Source organism: Sebastes umbrosus, chromosome 13 (assembly GCF_015220745.1).
Source record: "Sebastes umbrosus isolate fSebUmb1 chromosome 13, fSebUmb1.pri, whole genome shotgun sequence".
NCBI classification, from domain to species: domain Eukaryota; kingdom Metazoa; phylum Chordata; class Actinopteri; order Perciformes; family Sebastidae; genus Sebastes; species Sebastes umbrosus.
This window is the reverse complement of record NC_051281.1, coordinates 8,176,677-8,199,650: the sequence shown is the minus strand read 5'-3', so window position 1 is coordinate 8,199,650 and position 22,974 is coordinate 8,176,677. Positions and strand designations below refer to the sequence as shown.

The 22,974-nt window shown below is 41.7% G+C and overlaps 1 protein-coding gene across 1 annotated transcript in view; it reads left to right on the top strand.

The window, feature by feature from the left end:
• The window catches only part of wnt6b (wingless-type MMTV integration site family, member 6b), a 24,652-nt gene extending 2,658 nt beyond the window's left edge, over window positions 1–21,994 (top strand). Inside the window, exons 2-4 of the mRNA XM_037788807.1 lie at window positions 8,026–8,246; window positions 16,643–16,947; window positions 18,210–21,994. Of these exons, the coding sequence (XP_037644735.1) occupies window positions 8,026–8,246; window positions 16,643–16,947; window positions 18,210–18,671 (988 nt within the window). The 3' untranslated portion in view covers window positions 18,672–21,994. The remainder of the gene's footprint in view (window positions 1–8,025; window positions 8,247–16,642; window positions 16,948–18,209) is intronic.
• Window positions 21,995–22,974: the final 980 nt, after the last annotated feature.

Genomic DNA, 22,974 nt, shown 5'->3' with positions numbered 1-22,974 from the left:
AAACAGTAATTGGATCTTGGCGCAAAAATGCTACAGAAACCCCTGCACTGCAACACTGAATCACTATTTTATGATTGCAAAGTCGTCTGACAAAATCAGTCAACAGGGATACAGGTTGGTGACAATGTGTGCCGCTTGATCGTCATTATAGACGTTTCAAATGACTGATCACAGAGAAAGTTAGGTACGTTAACTCTTCGTAACTTTACTGCAACATGCCCACTGAAGAATTTTGTGATCGTTTTCCAGAAGCTCAGACCGGATTTTTCAGAGATGGGGTTACTGGAGACAGTTTTCGTAAAGCTCAGTTTTCAGATAAGAAAAAATTCCGCCTCAGTGTGGATGGAGGGCATAGTATTGACAAAGACAAGTCACTTTTAGCCAGAGGGTTGCTGGTCTGTAGCTGAACTGTGCTGTGACCCAGCTGTGGATGGAAAAACAATGTCCCTAAAGGGGTCAGTCATTTACACTGCCTTCCTACACTTTGTATATTTGGGCAAAATCTGGTAAAATCCTGTCATCTAGAAGGACTCAATCCAATTTAAAAAGAGAAAGATATTTATAAAAATACCTACAATATAAGATATATACAGTACTAGGGGTGTAAATCTTACAAATATTGATTCTTTGGACAACAATACAATACTTGCTGATATCACAAAGTCTTCCACGATACGATTTTGATTCAATTTGGGGGCCTTGTTATCAATATGAGATGATATATATCCATTTAACACAATCAGTTACATTTATATCAACTCACAAAGAGCAACTAAAATATGATTTTATAATTATATTACTGGTAAGGAGGGACCGCTCAGACCGAAATGGTGACACAGATGTGAATTTCAAGATAAAGGCGTATCTCATAGACGATGATATGTATGAATGTTTTCACTTTGCATCGATATTGGATTGTTGATCATTGATTGTTGATCCAGATCGATGTATCGTTACACCCCTATACAGTACCATAATAGAATACTGTACATTTTTTACCTTTACAGATCACTCTACCATTATTACCAACCAAAGCATAATTCGTTTTTTTTTGCGACGAGGTTCCTAATCTGTGTTGTGATCAATTGGAAGAGATGATGTAAGAAGGAATGAAAAAAATAAATAACACTTCGTGATTTTTGAAGCTTAATTTGTAAAAGCTCCGACTACCTTTTTTAAAAATATATTCAATCTCTGTGATGTTCATGTGTTCAGCGTTCTGCTGGCAGCACATTCGGCAGGACTCGGGACATTCATTTTAAATAAAGCTGTGGTGGATTAAGGGAATCAACGCGAAGGAATCAGCTACTTCCTTTTTATCCCCACTGACATACGTTGTCATCTTCTTTCACTCACTCACTTGTTCGCCGGCTCACTCGCGCACACACATTCGTGCACAGATTCACACACTCACACACACACACAGTGGCCGACTGTGGTGCAGCTAGGGTGAAGCCACACCTGTGGGTTTCTCCCCAGTCTGCCAGGACAATGATGCTCTCTGTTGAAAGCTGCTGGACATACCATCATACATCTCTCTTTCTCTGTCCGTCTCATGCTCGCTCCTCTTCGGTGTCTCTGCGTGTCTTTAGCCGTACTTGTCTTTTGAAGGAAAAAATACCTATCGCACAGATAGGTTGTCGCTGAAGGAAAGGAGAGAGAGCTGCAGTGATGGACAGAGAGTGAGAGAGAGAGAGATGAAATGCGGGGAGATAGCTGTCCTTTCAGAGCCTCTGCTGATTAGAGCGCTCTAATCATTTGGCCTGAGAGCAGAGAGCACAGCTCACAGACTCAGAGGGGTGAGGAATGTCTTTGCTCTCTTATACTGCTTTTGACTGCAGTGCTTAACAGGGCCAGCTTTGCTCTATGTGTGTGTGTGTGTGTGTGTGTGTGTGTGTCGTAGCCCCAGTTTGGCCGACGGCCCGCCTGCAGCGTGCCACAGGCCTACAGGTGCACACACACTGCATTTGTGTGTGTTTCAGCTCTCTGCATTGTGTGTTTATGTGTGTGTCAGTCCAAATACATCTCCAACCCAGTGGTTAATCTGTTTAACATGCACTCAGAAATGCACAAATGCACACACTCAGTCATACCGTTATGGGAAAATATATGCACACACACACACACACGCTCACACACACAGACAGGCTCTATAGTCAGAACCGCCATCATCACCAGAGGAGAGTTTCATTGTAACAGATCTTATCTTGTCTGCTCCACTCCTGGTCTGAAAAGCTAGATGAGTAATCAGGACCAGGGAGATGGGCACAGATAAAGATTAAATGACGATGTGGTTTTGGCATCAGGGAGAGAACTGAATTAAACGTGTTTATGTGTGTGTGTGTATGTGTGTGTGTGTGTGTGTCTGCGTTTTTGAGCATGCATGCATTTTTGTGGGCATTCATACTTTAAATGTGTTCCAGTGTGTCAGAGATATGTAGGGCAAAGGGTAAAAGCAGGGGCAAAAGCAGTTCTCACAGTTTTGGGGTCGGCAGAAGGCAGCTTGAAATGTAAGTGTAACATTGCAAGCTAACATCAAGCTGCCTGCGTAAAGTAGGAGTTGCTGCGGAGTTTTGAGTCCTTTCTTACCTTTCACGTTTCCGTTGTACCGGTTTTAGCATAGTTTTCTGATATCATCTGTCATACTGCGTGAAATGGTGAACAACAAATTAGCTAAATAAAATGACAAACATCGCCCAACTCTATCACCTACTATTGTGTATATTTTAAGGACCCTCTCGCCTGTACTCTGATTCGAGCCCGGGTCCCTGATGTGAAATCACCCTAAGATGTCTATGTGGTACAAAAAGCACCAGCCTTCATATCAACTTAGCTCTGCTCTCCATATTCCATAAAGCTATAGAGCCCCACAAACATCCACGCACCTTTCCGACCTCTACTTTTCAACTGAATACATCCATTCTTGGACGATTTGTATCTTTTGGCTGGCAGTGCAGTTGGGTGTGCCACTGTACCAAGTTGTTACAACAGAACAAAATGAATGTTTTTCTTCTGTGTAATTGCTTTGGTGGTGTTGGTTTCCCTTTGGTCACACTTTATTGCTACTATTTAAATTGGGCGCATTGCATTACAAATTATGAGCGCTGAAACGTTTTATTGAGACAAACTGCATTGTTCTCAGCCATGTTTTACATCAGCAAAAACAACATGATCAAGCATGTCTGAAAGAGATCAACGTGTCCCAGACTGCAGGGTCAGGAAGGCAGAGAAGCAGTTATTGAGGGCACACAGACCCTCTCACACCGTCCTTGCAGGGATTTTGGCAAAGTGCTGTTGAATTTATTCATATCCATTTTTCATCTTTGGAACACCAGACAAATTTTACACGTGTTTTGGTTTTCATCTCCATTTCTTAATCACCTTACTTTTTCTCTCTGTATCTCATTCCACACTGAACCCCCTCACCATCTCTCTTTATCTCTAAACACCCTCTCTTTGGCTGCCTCTCTTTGACTCTTTTTCATATTCTCTCTCACACTGTGGCGTCTCAGACTAGCGCTTGTCGTGACTGTCTTCATCTCCGGCATACTTGAGGGATTAAGGAGGGATGAAATTCACTCATTCGTGGGCGGAGTGAAAAAAAAGAAGGGCCCCGTACAGTACAGCACTTTATCTATGGTGCCGTGAGATCCTTAATGAAACCTGAGGTCGCTCTGAGCACCAACGTTTAATCTCTTTCTGACCCACCTCTGGGCTCAGAAAACACTGAATAAGGCATCTATTTCTATATGAAACCTCAGGGTTTCTTCCCCAATTTACAGCCACAATATGAAAAAACAGAAACTAATGTAAAAACAAATTACCAATATGATCTTATTTAGAATTTTTAAGCCTTTTTTTAAGCAAGGTTTGAACAGCTTGTGGCAGGTGGTAGCATTATCCTGCTATCATTGCTTTTTATTTGGGTATTATTGTTGCTTTGTGTTGTTTTATCTCTCACTGTATGACCCCCCGTCTCTGTTTTGTGACTTTATCATCATGAAGAACTATTCATGCGAGACAATGTTTCCTTAAAGTCCCTGATAATATCAATGACTGCACGTCCTGGATGGTGTTTTGCACCAAGCTATCTGTTCAAGAGATGTATCATAAATGACAGTGGCACTTTGCACGAACAGGATCTGATTACTGTCTGGCTTTGTAATTCCTTCTCCGAGTGTGCTTTTATCTCTGTGCATGCCTGCACAGTAGTGAATGAGTCTGCTTGTGGGTACTGTATACTGCATATGCAAGATTTTGTGTGCAAACTGCATGTGTATGTGTGCATCCACCTGAAGCATCTCGTTCTGAGTATTTGAGCTTTAAGAGGGTCACTTTCATCTTTATATGATGCAGTAGATGCTGAGGCTGCAGAAGGCCACCGAGCAGAAGACAAACATGAGATATTTCTAGAAGGATTTGAGTCAGGCCAATAGTTGTACAGTATACAGTATACAGTTCAAGATGCACCATTTTGTCCACTTCTGCTCCATGAAAACCAAAACAGAGAAGTGAAAAGTAGATTGACGTCTTTAGTCATGTCCACTGTGCACATAAACCTCCTTAAGCCACCCTAGTTGTGATCAATTTATTAAAGACTTCTGCTTTTCTTTGCACCTGCCACATGCACTTTCCGGTTTCTACGTTGAAGGATTCCAGTATCCTATTCAACCTCGCAGGGATGCACACTCTTATGTACCGATCTCCAAACAAGGGCAAGAATGCTGGGCGCTTACTGTCATCCTATTATCCAATTATTGCACCCCATTTTTGGGTATACTGTATCGCCGGCAATGCGCTTTTCCACCTCAGTTCACTCCACCTTCCGATTCAGACCACATTCCCATTCTACCCCCATCATGCCCCGTTTGTTTCTAAACTTATATTGAAGACAGTACCGTAGGGATTATAAAAATAGCCTTCAATCAAAATGAAGGGATGATTTCATCCTACTGGGGTTTCACAGTTTTCTTTTATGTACCTACTTTAATCCGTACTCACTTTGATATCTGTTTTAATTGTTAAAACTCACATAACTTGACTTAAGTAAAGGTCAGCTATGTAATTAGCATGCAGCCAGTTTTAAGTCCTGCTATTGCTCATGTCTCTGCTCTGATCAGTGTCTTTCTCCATTGTCCTTTTGCAACTGTTGTGCAGCTGCTCAGTCTTAAGAAGATGCTGCTGAAATTAATTAACTTGTATCATATGGCACTTAAGAAAAAAGAAGATGGCAGCATATGAAAGAAAAAGAAGAGAAGATACTGCTTACACAGATGTATATCTGTGTAAGCAGTATCTTCTCTCTTTTTTGATAAAGATAAGTCCATTCTACATATTAATATTGCATTATGAAATCTCCAGGACTACTCTCCAGTGCTGATATCAAACATGTAAACAGAACAAAGAGAAAGCAAAACATTATATTAATGTTTCTTTAACATATAATCGGTCAGTTTTCAACACTCGGGAAAAGTGCATACAAAAATTGCTGTTTTACAATCATTGTTGCATCTGCTCTTCCACCAGAAATAACCTCTCTTTTTCTCTTTCACCAGCCCACTTTGCAGTAGATCAGAAGATCATAAGGAAACTTTTCTCTCTCGTTGTTAGAGCTCTCTAACTGTCTCTGACTTTTGCTTCCAGGAATCCATCCAAACTTCATCCAGTACATTCACTAGTTTTACAACTCTACACCTCCCATTGTAAAAACCAGGCAGGCTATTGTGAGCTGCTGACAGAGCTGGCTTCCCAGCGCTGCCCCTGGCACGTGCACACGCACAAGCACAGACGCACACTCACTTACACTCACTCACACACACACCACACACACACACACACAGAGGCACAAACAAGCAAACACAAATATAAATATATAAATATAACACATCCATAAAGATCGACACATACTGAATAGAAATACACTTGCATGCAACTCTCTCTCTCTCTGTCACACACACACACACACACACACAAACACACAGCCCGATAGCAGTGGGTATATATAATGAGTGGTTGTTGAGAGTTAGTGTGCGTTGCTAAGTACCTGTACCTGCTAATTAACACATACAGACAGTCTGTGTGATTTCATTATCTGTGTGACTTCCACACGCACACACACACTGGAGGAGAACACACACATACACACGCATACACACGTACAGTTCCGCACGAATTGTACACACATAACACCTGTATTGAAAATACGGCATTGTTTCCATAGCGATGTTGTCAATACACTCTCAATAATTATAGAAGGAATGCAGCGTGGGTGTCCCTGGAGTCTGTATACAGACATATTTGCATGTGTAGACTCTGCATGCATGCTCAGATGCTTGTGTGTCGATGCACTTATTATCTTTTACTAGAATTTCCACATTGCACCCCAGATATCATGGCTCATGCTGCAGGATTAGGTACATTTACTCCCCCTAATCTTCGGACAAATTGAATTATTAGAATGGATTACAAGGAAACCATAACTGTAATCCGTGCTGTCTGCCATTATCACATGTTGAAGGCCTGCTGGATAACAGTATTTTTGTCAGTTTGCCTTCCTTTCCGTGATGTGTTTGGCTGACACAAGATTCCCTGTGAATGACGTTTTCACTCAATCACGTGTTGACATGTTAGTCTGTCATATAAATAGCTTTATTTAGATAAAAATAAATTTTCAAAACCTTCAAAAATGCAGTGTGCAAGGTTGAATGTGCATGCGTGCGTGTGCACATGTCTTGCTCGGTATCGGACCGCCAGGAGAGGGGATTGGAGAGAGTGTTTGTTCTGCTTCTTAAAACAAACTCTCGAAGCAGATGAATGATATCAGGCGGTGCGATTAACAGGGACAAGGCTGAATGAAAACCTATGAGGTAGTCTTTTGCTCTCCCTCTCTCTGTCGTGCACACCCCTTCTGACTCCTATTTCATGGTAAAAGCTATGGAATCACATCTGCTGAGATTCACTGATTTAAAGTGTGGAGAAGAGTCGAGAGAGAGATGGAGTAAATGAAAGGTTGATGGATTAAATGAAAGGTTGATGTGAGAAAAGGAATTGTATGTACATAGTTAGCAGCATGGAGAGGGTGAGTGGGGGACAGCTAAACCAAGGAGACGAGGAAAAGAATGGAAATAAAGTCATCTCATAAAGCCGCTTTCCTTTTATGCCACTGAAGTGGCCACAGATGCTGGCAGTGCTTCTAAGTGGCAGCGCCAAGCCCCTCTTTCCCATTAAGAGTTAGAATAAACTATTTATCTTTATTATATACACTCATCTGTCAAAGCTATCGAGGAGGTCCAGGGTCTGTATTCATCAAATACAAGATTTATGTACAGTATATATATTTAAATGTTTTAAATATTTGCACTACACGAGACATGCTTGATTTATTTTTGCCACACATTTAAACATTCATTTTTTGTTCTTCTTTTTAGTAACATAATATGTATATTTTTCATTTAAATCTGGGAATTGTTTTAGCAGCGCTGATTCGAGGGATATGTGCGGTTAAAGCGGTGAAGTTCTTAACTGCTCCAAAAATCTCCAGAGAGGCTGTTTTATCAGGAAATCTAGAGAGTCTGCCCTCTGGTTTACCAAAATCAACTTAGCATTAAGATCAACTGTACACGGCCTGTCTGTTAAGAGACGTCCAACTGTTTCACTTCCAACTTTGTGAGGACCACACAGTTCTCCCGAATGCAGTCCAATAACAAAAACGCAGACTGGCGAATCTGACGTCAGAGCCGAGATGCTTCTGGGAACCTCGGTGCTCTGTTGTCTCCCACGTGCCTGTCTCAAGAAGCACATTGTCGCCACAGCTGAGAAGTGGTGGGTAGAGTTGGCAGGCTTAGCAGCCACAGAGAAAACTATGCTTGCATTTGGTTTGTGGCTGCTGATGAGTGCAGCCACATTGTTTACTGTGCGTCTAAGTTAACAGGTGTCGCTCACCAATAAGAAAAGTGAGAACTTGCTGTTGATATGGTGTCACTGAGAGATTATTCTCTTCTCTAACATTGTTTAAATGTTTTCCAGGGCGGTGGGCAGTCCGCTGGTGATGGACCCCAACAGCATTTGCAGGAAGGCGAAGCGTCTAGCGGGGAAGCAGGCTGAGCTGTGCCAGACTCAACCAGAGATCGTCAGCGAGGTGGCCAAAGGAGCCAGGCTGGGCGTTAGAGAGTGCCAGTACCAGTTCAGGTACCGCCGGTGGAACTGCACCAGCCACAACAAGTACTTTGGCAAAATACTGCAGCAAGGTGAGTGAGGGAGGAATGTGTTTGTCTTCTTCTCCTGTAGCAGAACATTTTAAGGACATTCCACGTGTCATGATAATGCAACCTTTTTGTGTGTCATTTATACGTCACAGGCTTGTGAAACTGCTTTTCGTGTGTCATTTAACGCCACGTCGTTATACCGTGAAATGGTCGTGGTTATGTTGAGGCAACAAAACCATTTAGTTAGGTTTAGGAAAAACATCTTGGTTGTGTTTAAAATAAGTATGTTAACTAAGTAAAATATGTGTGTAAGCAATGTAACAGAAGTACCTGAAAACACATCACCAACGTCACTAATGTAACTTCAAAATAACTCAAAAACACTTTCGGACATGAACATCAGTCTCCTTGTTAAATGTCCTGTGTTTGTTGGACCCATGCACCTCCCCTCCTGCCCACCATAAGCAGTTTCTCTCACTTTTTATTTTACGTCACTAGCTCTGAGCGTACACATTATGTGTCGTACACAAGACACGGCAAAAGCAACAAAGGCGTTGTTACTGCACTAGAAATTACTTACAAATTACTGTGTTATTCATACGCCATTTGGTGAGACCAGGCTGAGCATGGAGTGCCATTTATACCTACTCAAAGCAATAGTTGTTAAACATTTTGGGGTGCTTATTCCTGGGGTTACAGCAATATACTGTATACAAGATATTACGTGTCAATTAGTGCGAGCTTTAGAGGCGCTCGTATACAGATTTTGTTACATTTGGACAGAGCTAGGCTAGCTGTTTCCCTTTGTTTTCAGTCTTTTTGTGAAGCTGAGCTGACTGTCTCCTGGCTCTGTGGCCTTATATTGAATGGACAGATATGAGATTGGTATCGATCTTCTCATCTTGCTCTTTTCCAGAAAGGCAAATAAGCATATATTCCAAAATATTGAGCATCAACCAAATTGTGTTAAACAGGTCATAGCAGTTGTTTGGATTTGTTCAGCCACTCGTTAAAATTGAAAACACTTGCATGTGACTCAGTGCTATGGATTTTTGACCCTTGACCTACAGTAGACTTACGATGGGAAGTTCCCATAATCATCTCTGCGGCTCTCTCCACATCAGCCCTTCCAAAAGCCTGTCACATGGTTTTTAAAGAACACATTAAAAATATTGTCATGTCCCATTTTTCAGCCGTGAGTACCTTAAGATCTGAACCCACGACCTCACGACCGCAGCTGACGGCCTTACATCAACTTGAGGTCAGATCCCCGTCTGATGGCCCTCCAACAGACAAGGGCAGCTGTTGTATTTCAGACCAGACGTATTCACACTTGACTGACTCTCCTCTTCATCAGATTGGGCACGCTTGAAATGATCAGCTAAAATTGCCTTTTTCTCTTAACATCTCTCTTAAGATCTCTTAACATCTTCCTCCAGCTCTTTGAAGTCTGTAATATAACTGATGTTGGGGCACCGCTGGGTCTTCTCCAATTACTGTGTTGGTTTTTCTCTTGTATGATTAGATTCATAGAGAGCTGCCTGTCTCCTCTTTGACTGCTACTACAGAGAGCCTTTATCTCCGTGTTGAGTCAACAAACAGGGAATAACCGATATTAATATACAACGAATGTGTCAAGCATGTTATTAAACCCATTTTGGGTCTCATTCCTACAAGTTGTGCATACTGAAGTTTTGTGCTCGCCTGTCATTAATGTCTCAAGGAAGAAGCACATGACATTTTAATCATATTCATTTTCCATGTCATTATATAACAGTCAATACTGAATTGTTATTCTCAATCTTCTGGACTTTTTACATCAAAGATGCAAAACTTTCCCATTTTGGAAAACTTATGATTACTTCCTGGCGTAAGCGTACAGAAAAAAAATCCAAGTTCCCTTCAGGAAGAACAAAACTCTTAAAATGCCGTTTGACTGTGACGTAAACTTTTAACATTTTCCTGTACTGGAAAGAAAAAGTTGACATCCGAAATACGTGTTTGTACGCATTTAACATTTATATGTATAAAGTGCAAATCTTGTTAATCTCTTGTTTGTCAAAAATGTTTTCCTGGTCCCCGCTATCAAAATAGAAGACCTCTGAGCTAGAGCTTTGCGCTGCTACAGTCAGTCCATACCCTAGGATACGTCTGTTATCATTTGTAAAGACACAGTTTTTGAAAAGAACTGTGTGGAGTGTCTGTCCTGATCCAAACACTGCAGATTTACAAACTTAGTTGTGTTGTATGTTGCAGTCAGAAATCTGATTATATGCATTAATGCATTAATATACTATATTTTTTATGCTCAGAAAGCAAATGTAGGATATCAAATTTTTATTCTCAGTTCTGTGTAATTGTAATTGATAAGATCTTTTTTTTTTAAATCACATATGAAGCTAATGAACACATAGCCACTCAAAATGCAGAATCTTCCTTGAAAGCATCCTCTCTCTAAACCACATGAGTTACGCCTACATTTTCACATCATATTTGTTAAATATCCTGGACCATTCATCTTCAATAATACAGGCTGTTCTCATACACTGTTCGTAGTAATGCATTCAATTCGTGTATAATCCAGGAAGCATAAAGAGCGACAAACGCCGCGTAGAGAGGAGGTTGAGGTGGTTGGGTGGGTCAAAAAACACAGAATTTTCACCAAGGAGGCCGCTGTTTGTACCTTTAAGAAGTCAACATTCAATTATTTGTTATTATTACTCAATTCGTTATTTTAACCCAAACCACAATTTTTTTTCTAAACCGAACTAAGTTGTTTCCTTCGAAGACAGAAGTTTACTTTGAAAAGACTGTATGCATTGTAACAAGCAAACATTTACACGTGTTGCTGGACATTCGTAGGAGAAATAAAACATGAGGAATAACTTCTTGTAAGAGATCATATGAACCGTTGAGGATAACATGTCACATTAAAGGACACCATGTGGCCTCACATCATCAGAAAAGTTTACATTATATGTCAGTAACTTGTGTAGCTGAACCTGACAATATGGTTAAAAAGTATGTTTTTTTCCTCTTATCTCATTTGACACTGCCGGTGTTGCTCTCTGACAGAAAAAGACAGAAGGAGAAAAAAGAATGCAGACACAAAGACAGATCAAGGAAGAGAGGAAGAGAGAAGGACAAGAATCTACCAGTAGAGGATAGACTAGCAATTAATCATAAATTCCTGGCTGTCTATAAGGGAAGCCAAAGTGCTCCCCTGTTTTGAAGCCTTTGTCCTCAATTACCTGGATCTGCTCTTAATGGCTGTTTATCATGAACTAGTAGCAGTAAATGTCAAAATAAAAGTGCCTTTGTATTTAATGTTCACTCTCCCTAAGTGGTTTACTTAACCTCATTGACCTCAAGTGATAATAGACTCTTTCAAATTATTTTAATGACAGGAGTTTTTCTTTGTAGAGAAATTAGACAATCCTAATGAAAGCTGCTGCAATCTTCTTTCAGTCCATTCATCTCTGCCTTATTTAGCTGTAGAATCAATGTGTTCTCAAAAACAACATGGTTGGGCTTAAAACTACTACGTTTGTACAGTGAAAATGAAACTGAACATTGTGAACACGGGACACGAACAAACAGCTGATTTTAACGTGACGCATGGGACATGAACAGCGGTCTCCTGGATGAAAGCCTTGTGTTTGTTGGACTCATCCACCTCCCCTACCTGATCGCCCGGTGTCTCTTTTCGTTTAGAAGCTACATCACCACACTCCCAGCGCACTTTCCCTGAGCGTTTAATAATATTGCTGCGTATGGGCTTTCATTGTAGTTGATGCAAAGCTCGGTGCGTCTTGTATGCCTTGTATGTCGGTCTCTAACGCCGACTGCCGTGACAAAGCGTCGGTATTTGACGCCCTGGGAATGAAAACGGGCTGGTAGAGTGTGTGTCACTCTTAACCACGTTTGTATCATACCAGCACTTTCTCACAGTAAACTATGACGAAAATGTTTCAGACCAAAATCATTTTTATGTAGATGCATCAGTTCCTAATGTGAGTGTTAACCTCACCTGATTATCATATAGTCTAAATGCTGCTCTAAGTACGTGGTAGTGATGACGTCCTGGACAAAGAATATTCCATTGTGTCCTTGTGTTAGGGTTATAACTGTACAGTGAAAACAAAGCCACAGGGTGTTTGGGAACACAGCCAATCCGGCTGAAACGTCCTTTTCTGCTTCCCACTTTGCAAAAACACCTCCGGGCTATCTTCACCCACTGTTCAAACCGTGCAGTACTTGTGTCGTGTGGTGTGCTCATTAGCTAGAGACATGGCTGCTGTATGTCAACATCTGTCTGATTGTAAAGCTTGTCAGTGGAGTAATGAGATAAGAAGGGATTCTGTATGAGAACTGTACAGCCAGTATGCATGCATGCGTAAGGCTTTAGATTATGAACACGATATTGCATACATCATATCTCCAGCTGTATGGCTAAAACAACACACACACAGACATTCATTTGGCATGGTGCACGTCTGCTTTTTGACTTGAACACTTTTGCATGAAGCCACTTGAAGAGAGAGAGAGAAGCCGAGGGAGATAGGTGTGGAAATGTGTGTGTGTGTGTGTGTGTGTATAATAGGGGTTTTAGTTGATTTCACAATATTACTGAAACTCTGCCATCTCGCACCTTTATTGCAAAAAGTGCGAATGAATGAACATGTCGACACAATGATGAATGACAACTCATTTTGCATTGGAATTGAAATGTTCTCTCCTCTGGACATAAACCTTCCACGTATATTCAGCTTCAACACAAGGTCTAATCTCGTCATTAATTGGTAGTTATCATCATCTTTTCCTTGATCTCCGCCGTGTTTAAATAACATACAGACCCCGGAGCGGTCATGACTGGCAGTTTGAGCCAGCCAGCATACTGTACAGTGATGCTGGTAATCACATAAGAGATGTTGCTGCTCTTTGAAAGTCATGATAGATTGTGTACTGTATGTGTGTGTGTGGAGTATTGTTCTGCTGTAGAATAAAGGACTCTTGTTCTGGGCTGGTTGCAAAATAACTTAACTAGTCATCTATCGTGTCTTCTCATTAATGATTTTCACAGGTAGACACACAGGTGTAGAGACAGGTATATACACATGTTTACACCTTTACACTTGCCGTTTTCTCGTATTTAACTGATATTTGAAGTAAATTAGTATATCCACTGTACTGTATGTTTGCCAGACAATATGATGTTTTTCTATTTTTTGTCACATGGTTTTTTCTTGTACATTATGTCATATTTATTTTCACTTGTTACCTTTTGTCAACTAATAGTTAACTTAGCTCATAGTTTCTTTACATTTACAGACTGGTGATGACCTAATATCACATCTAATTTGATGGCGCTCACAGTCAGCCTCAGCCACAACAGACAACTTCGTCCAAAGACTTTGTGGTAGACTAGATGCTGCAGGATGCATTGCAGTCTCCTAGTGTCCTCGCTGTCTTTGGAAAAAGCACCTGATGTGAGCAACAGTCACTGTAGGTGTCACCAAATCCACTAAAACAGATGATCCTCAGAATGAACACATTTCTCTATAAGAAAACTAATATATGTTGTATTAAACTATGCTTATTTGAACTGTGTTGTGATTTTATATCGAACTACTTTCAGCTTTTACATCCCATATGTCCTGAGAGTCAGAGTATTAAAAGAATATGTGCTAATTCCTGCATAAAGGCCTTTCTGGAATTAGAAGCAGACGTAGACAGGCCCAGACACCCGCCGTGGCAGTAGAATTTGTTTGGAATTCATGTCTCCGAGGAAAATATGAAACAGGGTGCCTCAAATCATCCGATTTTTGATAGCTTCTTTTGCGCAGAACAATACTCCTCTCTCTGTATCGCTGTGTTTTATCTCTCTATCAACCTTTTATTTCCTCTTATGCTCTGTGGTTTGGCAGCTTTTAGTTGGATGATATTCAACTCCAGGTTACTTTTTTAATAAACCACAATAACAATTTCAGATTCAAGTACTTTTTTGCTTGAATTAAACGACTATCAACATGACATTCTCCTCGTGCAGATGTTAAATACGGTGTTCCACCAGTGCATCTGAGGACATCTGGACAGGCTCATAGCTTGTTTGGACACAGCTCTTGTTGCTATCTCCATATTGTATTAATATTGAGTTGTGTGCCGATTTCACACACGTGTCTCTAAACGGAACCAGGGAGGTTTTGGAGAAGACACATCTTGAATTGAGTATGTTGCTGCTCCTGAAAATCTCAGCCCATTTCTGCTGAACAGCAGGAGCTGCAAGGTGTGGTCTTAACTGAGCCGCAAGCAGGGTGTACACTAGCACATCATGCACCACCGTGCACATATAAAGTCACACACAAATAACATTAAGTGATTTAGTTAATCTGCCACCAACCACAGCAAATCCCAAATAAACCATGAGATCAAAAATCCACAGGATTTAGGCTTCAAAATAAGACACACAAAACATTAGACACGCAGACTATTTGTGAAAAGTCATAAATGCTTTAATCCTTAATAAAACAATACGTTTCACACATTGACACACAAATGCACACAGATTTGCCTGCGTTGGAGACATCTCTGGGTGTTGGGGTGTACAGCTGGTATTGATATCACGGCGCGCTGGGGTGTGCAGGTCTCGTCGCACGCCACCCATTCTGTGTGTGTGTGTTACCATTCCTAATGAATCCCATTCACTGAATCATGCGATATGGAGTTGGCAGTGTTGACGGTGGTGACTGCACGCTCACCGCCTTCCAGCTCTTTAAAAGTCCTTCCCTTAGTCTCCGCACACACGTACAATGGATCGCTAAGTGGCTATTCTCCCTCACATTCTCTCTCTCACACACACACATGCATATGCTCGGTCCCTAGTTCCTCATCTATCTAGGCAGAGTCCTGCTATTGACTCATCAATGTCCTGAACAATTCCCACAGCTTGCTTGTTTCCAGGCAAAATTGACAGTCTTATTTTCAACAAATCCTGTGAACAGAGCAAAATTCAGCAAAGCATTAATCTGTGTCTCAGTTCTGTGGCGCTGCAGCAAGTTATCATCCTGTCTCATCAATAACGCTGTGTCACGCCCCTAAGCGTCATTTTAGGATTAGGCAATAAAACCACTTAGTTAGGTTTAGGAAAAAACTACATGGTTGGGTTGAAAACTACTACGTTTGTAAAAATGTAACTGAACGTTGTGAACGCGGGACACGAACAAACAGCTGAATGTAATGTGAAAATGAACTTAACGCATGGGACATAAACAGCGCTCTCCTGGGAGTTCTATGGCAAAAAGGAATAAGATATATCAGGCTTTATCAGGCTACTTGTTAGTAGCATCAGTTCAAATATCACCAGCTCTTTCCTTTTTGTTACTATTATGTTCCTAAGCAATGTTTAATTTAATCCCGGTAGCTAAACACAGAGGTTTAAACTGATCTGAAAGATCTGGAAGGTTTCTGATATTAGATTTGTTATGCATCAATAAAGATTTCCCATCAAAGAAAGAGGTTTTCATAGCCAGTGTTCGACTGGACAAAGAGGACAAAGAATGCATAAGATATTTACGACGAGGCATTCAGCCCGGTAGGTCTCTGAGATTCTTTCATAGCTGCAATAACTGAGGATAAAGACGTGTTGAGCCGAGAGTGAGAACGATGCTGGAGCCACCGGCGAGGACAGACGATCAATTTGCAGTTGTGGTTGGACATGCCTTCAGACAGGAGTGTTAAGCTTCGCACCCGAAATAAACCAGCAGCTGTGGTGTGTACAAGAGAGGGAGAAATAGCCGACCTCTCAGCACCACAAATCCAATGAGATCGTAGTTAATGGACCAGGATTGAGAGAAAGGTGCTTTTATCCTGTTCCATGTAGCTGCCATATGAACTGACTGGATGGAGAGGCAGATGCCTGGTTGGATGGATGGATGGATGGAAACTAGCTTCTGTCACTTGTAGTGCTCTCTTTTTCCCCCCAGTTGTTATCCAGTGATTGATTGAGTATGAGTGTGATCAACAGATGTCTGAATGTGGGTTGTGTCTAGAAGGTAACCCCCAAGTTGCAAAAAAGTGTGAAAACTATTGCGAGACTTGTTGCCTGACGACCTATCCTAACCATAACTATCTCGCAAGAGTTTTGCAACTTGGGTGTTACCGTCTACCTAACACAACCCTGAATGTGGTGTGGTGTAATGTGGAGGTATTTATGTTGTGCATGTCATAATTAAAATGCTGAATCCAATCCTCTGTTTTGTATTTTGAGATGGCGTGCCAGTTTGCATTTGGATTATGAATTATTCCTTTAAACTGTGGTGAAATCATAACAGATTTCTCAATCAGATATCAGTGTATCTTGCATTCTGGGCACTTATGTGCAAACCAAACTTGGGAACCAATCAATAAAACCCCTCTTTTGCTTATCCGTTTTACCATAGATATCCGGGAGACGGCGTTTGTTTATGCCATCACGGCGGCCGGTGTGACCCACGCCGTGACCCAGGCCTGCAGCATGGGAGACCTCCTGCAGTGTGGCTGCGAGGCGACCAGGAACAGAGCACCTCCGAGGCCGTCCTCCTCCTCCCCCCCTGGGGATGGAGTCAAGTGGGAGTGGGGGGGATGCGGAGATGATGTGGAGTTTGGTTATGAGAAGTCGAAACAGTTTATGGATGCCAAGAGGAGAAGGGGCAAGAGTGACATCAGGACGCTCGTTGACCTGCACAACAACGAGGCCGGGCGGCTGGTAAGTTTCAGAATTAATACCTCAGTATGTCTGTGCAGTTTCTGTTTCCATCCTGAATTAGTTAGAAATACATTAAACATAACTGTAATGTGTGAACAAATGTATTTTAACCGCTACTGTGCTGAACTCAGGCGTGATATTTCACTATACTCAAAGATTTTAGCAGCAGAGGTGTTGCTTGTCCTGTGGAATGTTCCATCATTCCACGAACATGCAAAAGAGAAAGACATCGCCCCCAGCCATATTTGTGTAGCGGCGTAAGCTGATATTCTAACAAGAATCAGGTTTCTGAAACACAAAAACAAGAGCGTGCCACACATTTTGTTTTCAAGCCTCCGAGGCAGGTAGCTCCTAACGTTTCCACAGCCCCTTGTACAAGTTTTAAGTTCCTCTATTGTTGGCCGTATGGACGCCGAGTGAAGTATGGCCTCGACAACGTGCTACCGAAAGAGTGGAGATAAAGTAGCAACGTTAATTACGTTCATTTGAAATATAGCTCGGTAAATCTTCCAGATCACTTTTTTCTTTTTTAGCTGTCAGTGTTTCGTCTCAGTGTGCATTACACCCACTTGCAGAAATGTTGACACATGCACAACCGAAACTCAGAGTTACAAAGTTCACTTTGGTTGGGGTCAAAGGCAGGTAGAGAGGAGAGGGGAGGATCATGGGACATGGTCCAATTGTAGCATTAGCGAATAAACCATTTGAACAAAAGGAGAGATCTGCACACAAATGCCTAGAGGTTGAGAAATAAGCGTGCTGTGATGCGTGCAAATGTCTATGTGCAAGCACGCGTGTGCACTTGTACACACGTTTTGCAAGTGTGTGTGTGAGCGGGCAGGTGTGTGTGTGTGTGTGATGGGTTAATTATGTGCAGTATAAGTGAATGATCTGTTGTCAAGGCTTGTTAGATGTAGGAAGGCCAGAGGCAACATGGAGGGAGAGGGGGGTTGGGGAGTTAAATTCCTTCTGAATAGCGTCTGCTTTTATCTTACCTATCTATCAGTGTGTGTAGGTGTGTGTGCGTGTGTGATCCAGTGGCTTTGTCCGGGATATATCATGAGAACACAACAGTTAATTACTTCTTTAGGGAACTTGTCATTTAGTCAAAAAGCAGTCCTGCTTCACTTCAGGGTAGAAGTTTAAAAAAGTTTCCTTTGTCCCCTTTTTTTCTGTTTGATCAACCTTCTCTCTTTCTCCTTATTTATCCCCCATTTGCCCTCCTTCAACTCTCTGACACCCACCCACCCCTCCACTACCAGGCGGTGAAGCTCTACATGCGGACAGAGTGCAAGTGCCACGGCCTGTCGGGTTCGTGCACCTTGCGCACATGCTGGAAAAAGATGCCTCATTTCCGTGAGGTGGGCGACCGCCTGCTGGAGCGCTTCAACGGCGCCTCCAAGGTGATGGGCGGCAACGACGGCAAGACCCTGATCCCCGTCGGCCAGAACATAAAGCCGCCGGATAAGCAGGATCTGATCTACTCTGACGAGTCGCCCGATTTCTGCCTCGCAAATCGGAAAACTGGTTCACTGGGGACACGGGGGCGCATGTGCAACAGCACAGCCATGGACATCAGCGGCTGCGACCTGCTGTGCTGCGAGCGCGGCTACCGGGAGGAAACGGTGGTGCTAGAGGAGAACTGCCTGTGTCGTTTCCACTGGTGTTGTGTGGTCCAGTGCAAGAAGTGCTTGGTCCGGAAAGAGCTTAGTCTCTGTCACTGATGAACTGATGAACTGAGGTCGACAGCAGTCAGTACGACTTGGCTGATTATAATAAACTTCTGTTACATTTTGAGGTTTTTGCTTTAGTTTGGCTAGTGTGGAAGAAGGATAGGGTTTGGATTTTCATGGTGATCCTTTTTGTTTCCGTTTTTGCACCAGCCACATTCAGATAATGCCCCAAAGATGTTCATTTCATATAGTATTTGATCCCAGTTCTGGCTGTTTGGTTCCCAGGAATTTCTGACAGTCATAAGAGTTGCTGGCCAAGCTTCAAAAGGTACAGAAAGTAAATGCAACCACATGGAAACAATGGCAATGGGGGACTAAAAGAAGTCATATAGAGAAATGTTTCTTTCTGAACTACCTATTTTTCTTTTTCTTGTGTATGAAAAAGGACCAAAGAATGTGACAATTTGTATTTCCCATCTCAACAAAAGAGGAGGACCTACAGTATGCACGGAGGTTTCTTAGTGTCACTTCCACCTCCAGTTCAACAACAGAGCTCGACGTTGACTTCCATCTAAAACCAAAGAGTTTCAGACTTCATCTTGTGCTGATGCGCCTGATTTGGTTATGGAATTTCCCCAACTGACCGTTTGCTAAGCCCCGTCTCCCTTTGTTAATACCCCTGTGCAGCTTCCCATTCTCACATATACAGTTTACAATAACAGCGCAAGATTTACCACTGAAATTCTTAGTAATTTTTGCAACAATGGGTCCTTGATTTCAGACAGAGATTGACAAAAGCAGGCTTCAGTTTTGCCAAGTGGAGTTATAACTGTCACTGGCAGATTTTATCAGCTGTAGCTGATGAGCTCCAACTGTCTTGTTTTAAAACAGGGACAGTTAGCTAAACAAATGATCCTTGGTCTTGGATGTAACTGCAGTAGCCTACCGGTAGTAAGCTATTTAGCTGGGCAATAGTACAATTGCAGCCTTCATTGGAGCAACTATTCTTTATACTCTTGTGTTTTGGGTTTTGGAAAGGCTAAAAAAGAAAAACACCGCCCTGCAAACTATGCAGAGCATCACTCTTACATGACGTCAGCATGTGGAGAAACCCTAAGCCTGACAGACCTGCCATGCCCTGTTACGGTCGCCAAGCTATGATTGGCCAGTTGCTGTTTGTTTGAGGGGTTTAGCGAACGATCAAGGATCAATAGAAAGATTAAGGATCTCACTATGGCCCTATATAATATTATTATAAGCAATAATCAGAGCATCTTTACATTTTACCCCAAATCTTTATAGAGGTTGATATATATCTGTCTCTCAGTTACAGTAACTGTGGCCTTTAAATGAATATCACACACCAAATACAAAGAGATGCTGGTCTTGACTTTCTTTTTTCTGCTACTTCGTCAAACATATACCAAAAAAAGGGAAATGGTATCACATTATCATATTTGAAGAATGCTAGCTGTCAACACCATGTTTAGCAGGTGTGGACTTGGCCTGCCAGCAAAGACTGTTATTTATATAAAGATATGATGACAAGACTACTCACTTCCATCTCTCTCAGAAGCACTTTGGCTGCCGCGGACTTCCTCAATAGCTTGGCAATAAAACCTTTTTGCGGTTGTCTGTTTCTATTAAACCAAAAGAGCAACCTTTGACATTGTTTGGTATCGAGAAAATGTATATAATGTATTTTGTTTATCTGTTATGATATACAGGGCTAATGTAATAATGCACTTTGGATGTTAGCTTTCGTTTGATACTGTATTTGCATATGTGTGTGTGAGTGTGTGTGTGAGAGAGAAAGTGTTGAGTATGTGTTTGTACAGGTTGGCCAGTTATCACCGTATCCTTCAGTTGACAGTACTTTTTATACAGGCCTATATCTTCAAGTTGCTGTCTGACGTTAAACTGCATTATGTTGGTTATTGAAAGCACACATGCTCTTTGACTCTCTGTCTCTGTGTGAGGCAGACAAGATCTTTTATTTGTTCCTTTTCAGAGGAAGTATGTTTCCCATAAACCTGTCATCTCATTTACACTTACGTTTTATTACCAATGTACAGTAAGTATACTGAACTATAATAATACATTGCCTCCACTTGTTCTGATAAGGCTGTTTGAGTACACTGAGTGTTCAGGTTCAGCTTGTTTTGATCTGATCTCACAGTTGGTGATGTTTGTGTTTCAGGAGGCGATCATGATTCAGAGCTGGCTTGACCATAGTTACTTTCAATATCTTCTATATGACAGCTTTTTGAAGGGGCAAAATCAAACGACCACCTTGATTAGTGACATGTTTTAGGATGGCTGTAATGTGGGCAATATCTCCCAAACACTTTATATGATTAATGTGCGTGTAGCTTTGTTTAGTAACGTTTCAACTAGACCAACATAATTTTAATTCCAAAGTAAAAAAAAACATTGGTATACAGTATATTTTCAGTAGCAGTTAGCAGTAATCCTTACACAGAATTCACACCAGGCAGCGGCGAAGGGCGTTTCGCCGCAATAATTAAATTTTTCTGCGGCCGAGAGACATTCATGTGTTTCAGGCGGGAAAAAGGTGTTTTGTAACATACGTCAACACGAACCAGGAGTCACAGGATCTGTTTACTGATTGGTTGCAGGTCCTCTCTGACCGCATTTCACCAGTAAAAGTTGAACTTTTCCCAACTTTTGTTTGGCCGCACTTCCCCGCAGAATCAAACGGCCGCAGCTCGCTGAACTCGGGGTCGGCCGCTGCAGCTTTATATTGCATGGCAGTTCGCCGCACTGGTGTGAATTTGGCATTGCATTTAAGAGACTATAGTCAAATTTATTTTTGAAATATTCATCGAAAGCATTTTAGGAAGAAATACATTTTGATCCTGAATCCAGTTGTATGAACAAGGTCCCACAGTTTCATATTTTGCGGTTGCAAGACATATAGTCAAAGTTATTATTTGGATGATCACTATTTCAGCAAATGAGAGTAGTTCTGTGAAAAGCTCACATGTATTTAATATTAGAATGATATCAACAACAACATAAACTCTCACACACTTGTTATGAAAGGGCCATAAATATACAGTACATGGTAATCATGCTGACATGCTTTTCAAACAACAAAACATTTCAGTGGCAACTACATAAAGCAACCCGTCTTTGGCCAACTATTGTGTTTGTGTCAAACAACTTAACATCGATTTGTTATCTATTTAAAGACATTCTTTCATGTTTGCTTCATGTTTCATTATGCTCTTCATTTTTGTATTCTTCAGAAATCATTTCATATCTGGATGTTATGTTGCATTTTCATTTAACGTAAAACTACCGTGTGTGAGTCACATTCAAAACACTATTCAAATAAAATGTAAAACATTCATGTTTTTATTTAATCTAATTTTTTCCATGTGCATTATTAAGGTCTGATGAGACGTGAGGTGATGAGATTTATTGTAAGGTTTTGAGGTGGTGGATCCTTACAACCGGGACGGAAGCCAGCAGGATTGAGGTGCAAAGCGAGAGTGGTGGAAAAGTGAGCAGCAGCAGACCAACCAGGATTTTTTCAAAGCTCAAGTTTTTACAAGTTCCAAAAATCACAAACCCTCACCAATGGTTAAGCTGGGCATACATTGTTTGATTTTAGAAATGTGTTGTTTAATTCCTACTCCTACTGTACAAGTAGATTGTTTGCGATGTGAAGCCAAAGCTCACGATTTGTGTGCTCACGCTGTACGTGTAAAATAGAAAATAAAAACATGGCCCGTCGGCACCTGAGGACCGTTCTGGCTGTGGACAGTTGTCAACGATTTGTTTGAAAGCTCCGAGGCAGGTCCAGTTTGTTTGCCAGCAGAGGTCTGTACGGGTCACAATGCTAACAAGGCAGATATGTGCTGCCTTGATCATCTGTGCCATCCTGTCTGCTGAAACGTCTAAAAAAAAGAGGCCTATGTGGACTCGCAGGTGGGTTAGGAAGACGTAGACGGTATGGCTTGTCCATTTTGCAGAGAGAACTGGGAGGAGTTAATCGGTCCTCGGTCCACCCTGTACACGCCCGACCATGCTGAAATCCTATCCGACTCTAAAATGAGTTGTGCGGTTCAAAATTCAGGCTAGAAACGGGCTAAAATCGTACAGTGTATGCTCAGCTTTAGCAGGGGGATGGTCAACAAAACTGGGTAACACATGTAGCAGATTCCAGGATTGACTCGACACTCAACCTGACTCCCCCCTCTCTCTCACACAAACTCACACAACACTGCTTTTCCCATCTGGCATATATACCTGTGGTCTATACCAACAATGAAGGGCACATCCCCACTCCCACAATCAATTTAACTTAATGTACGATGTACTGTAA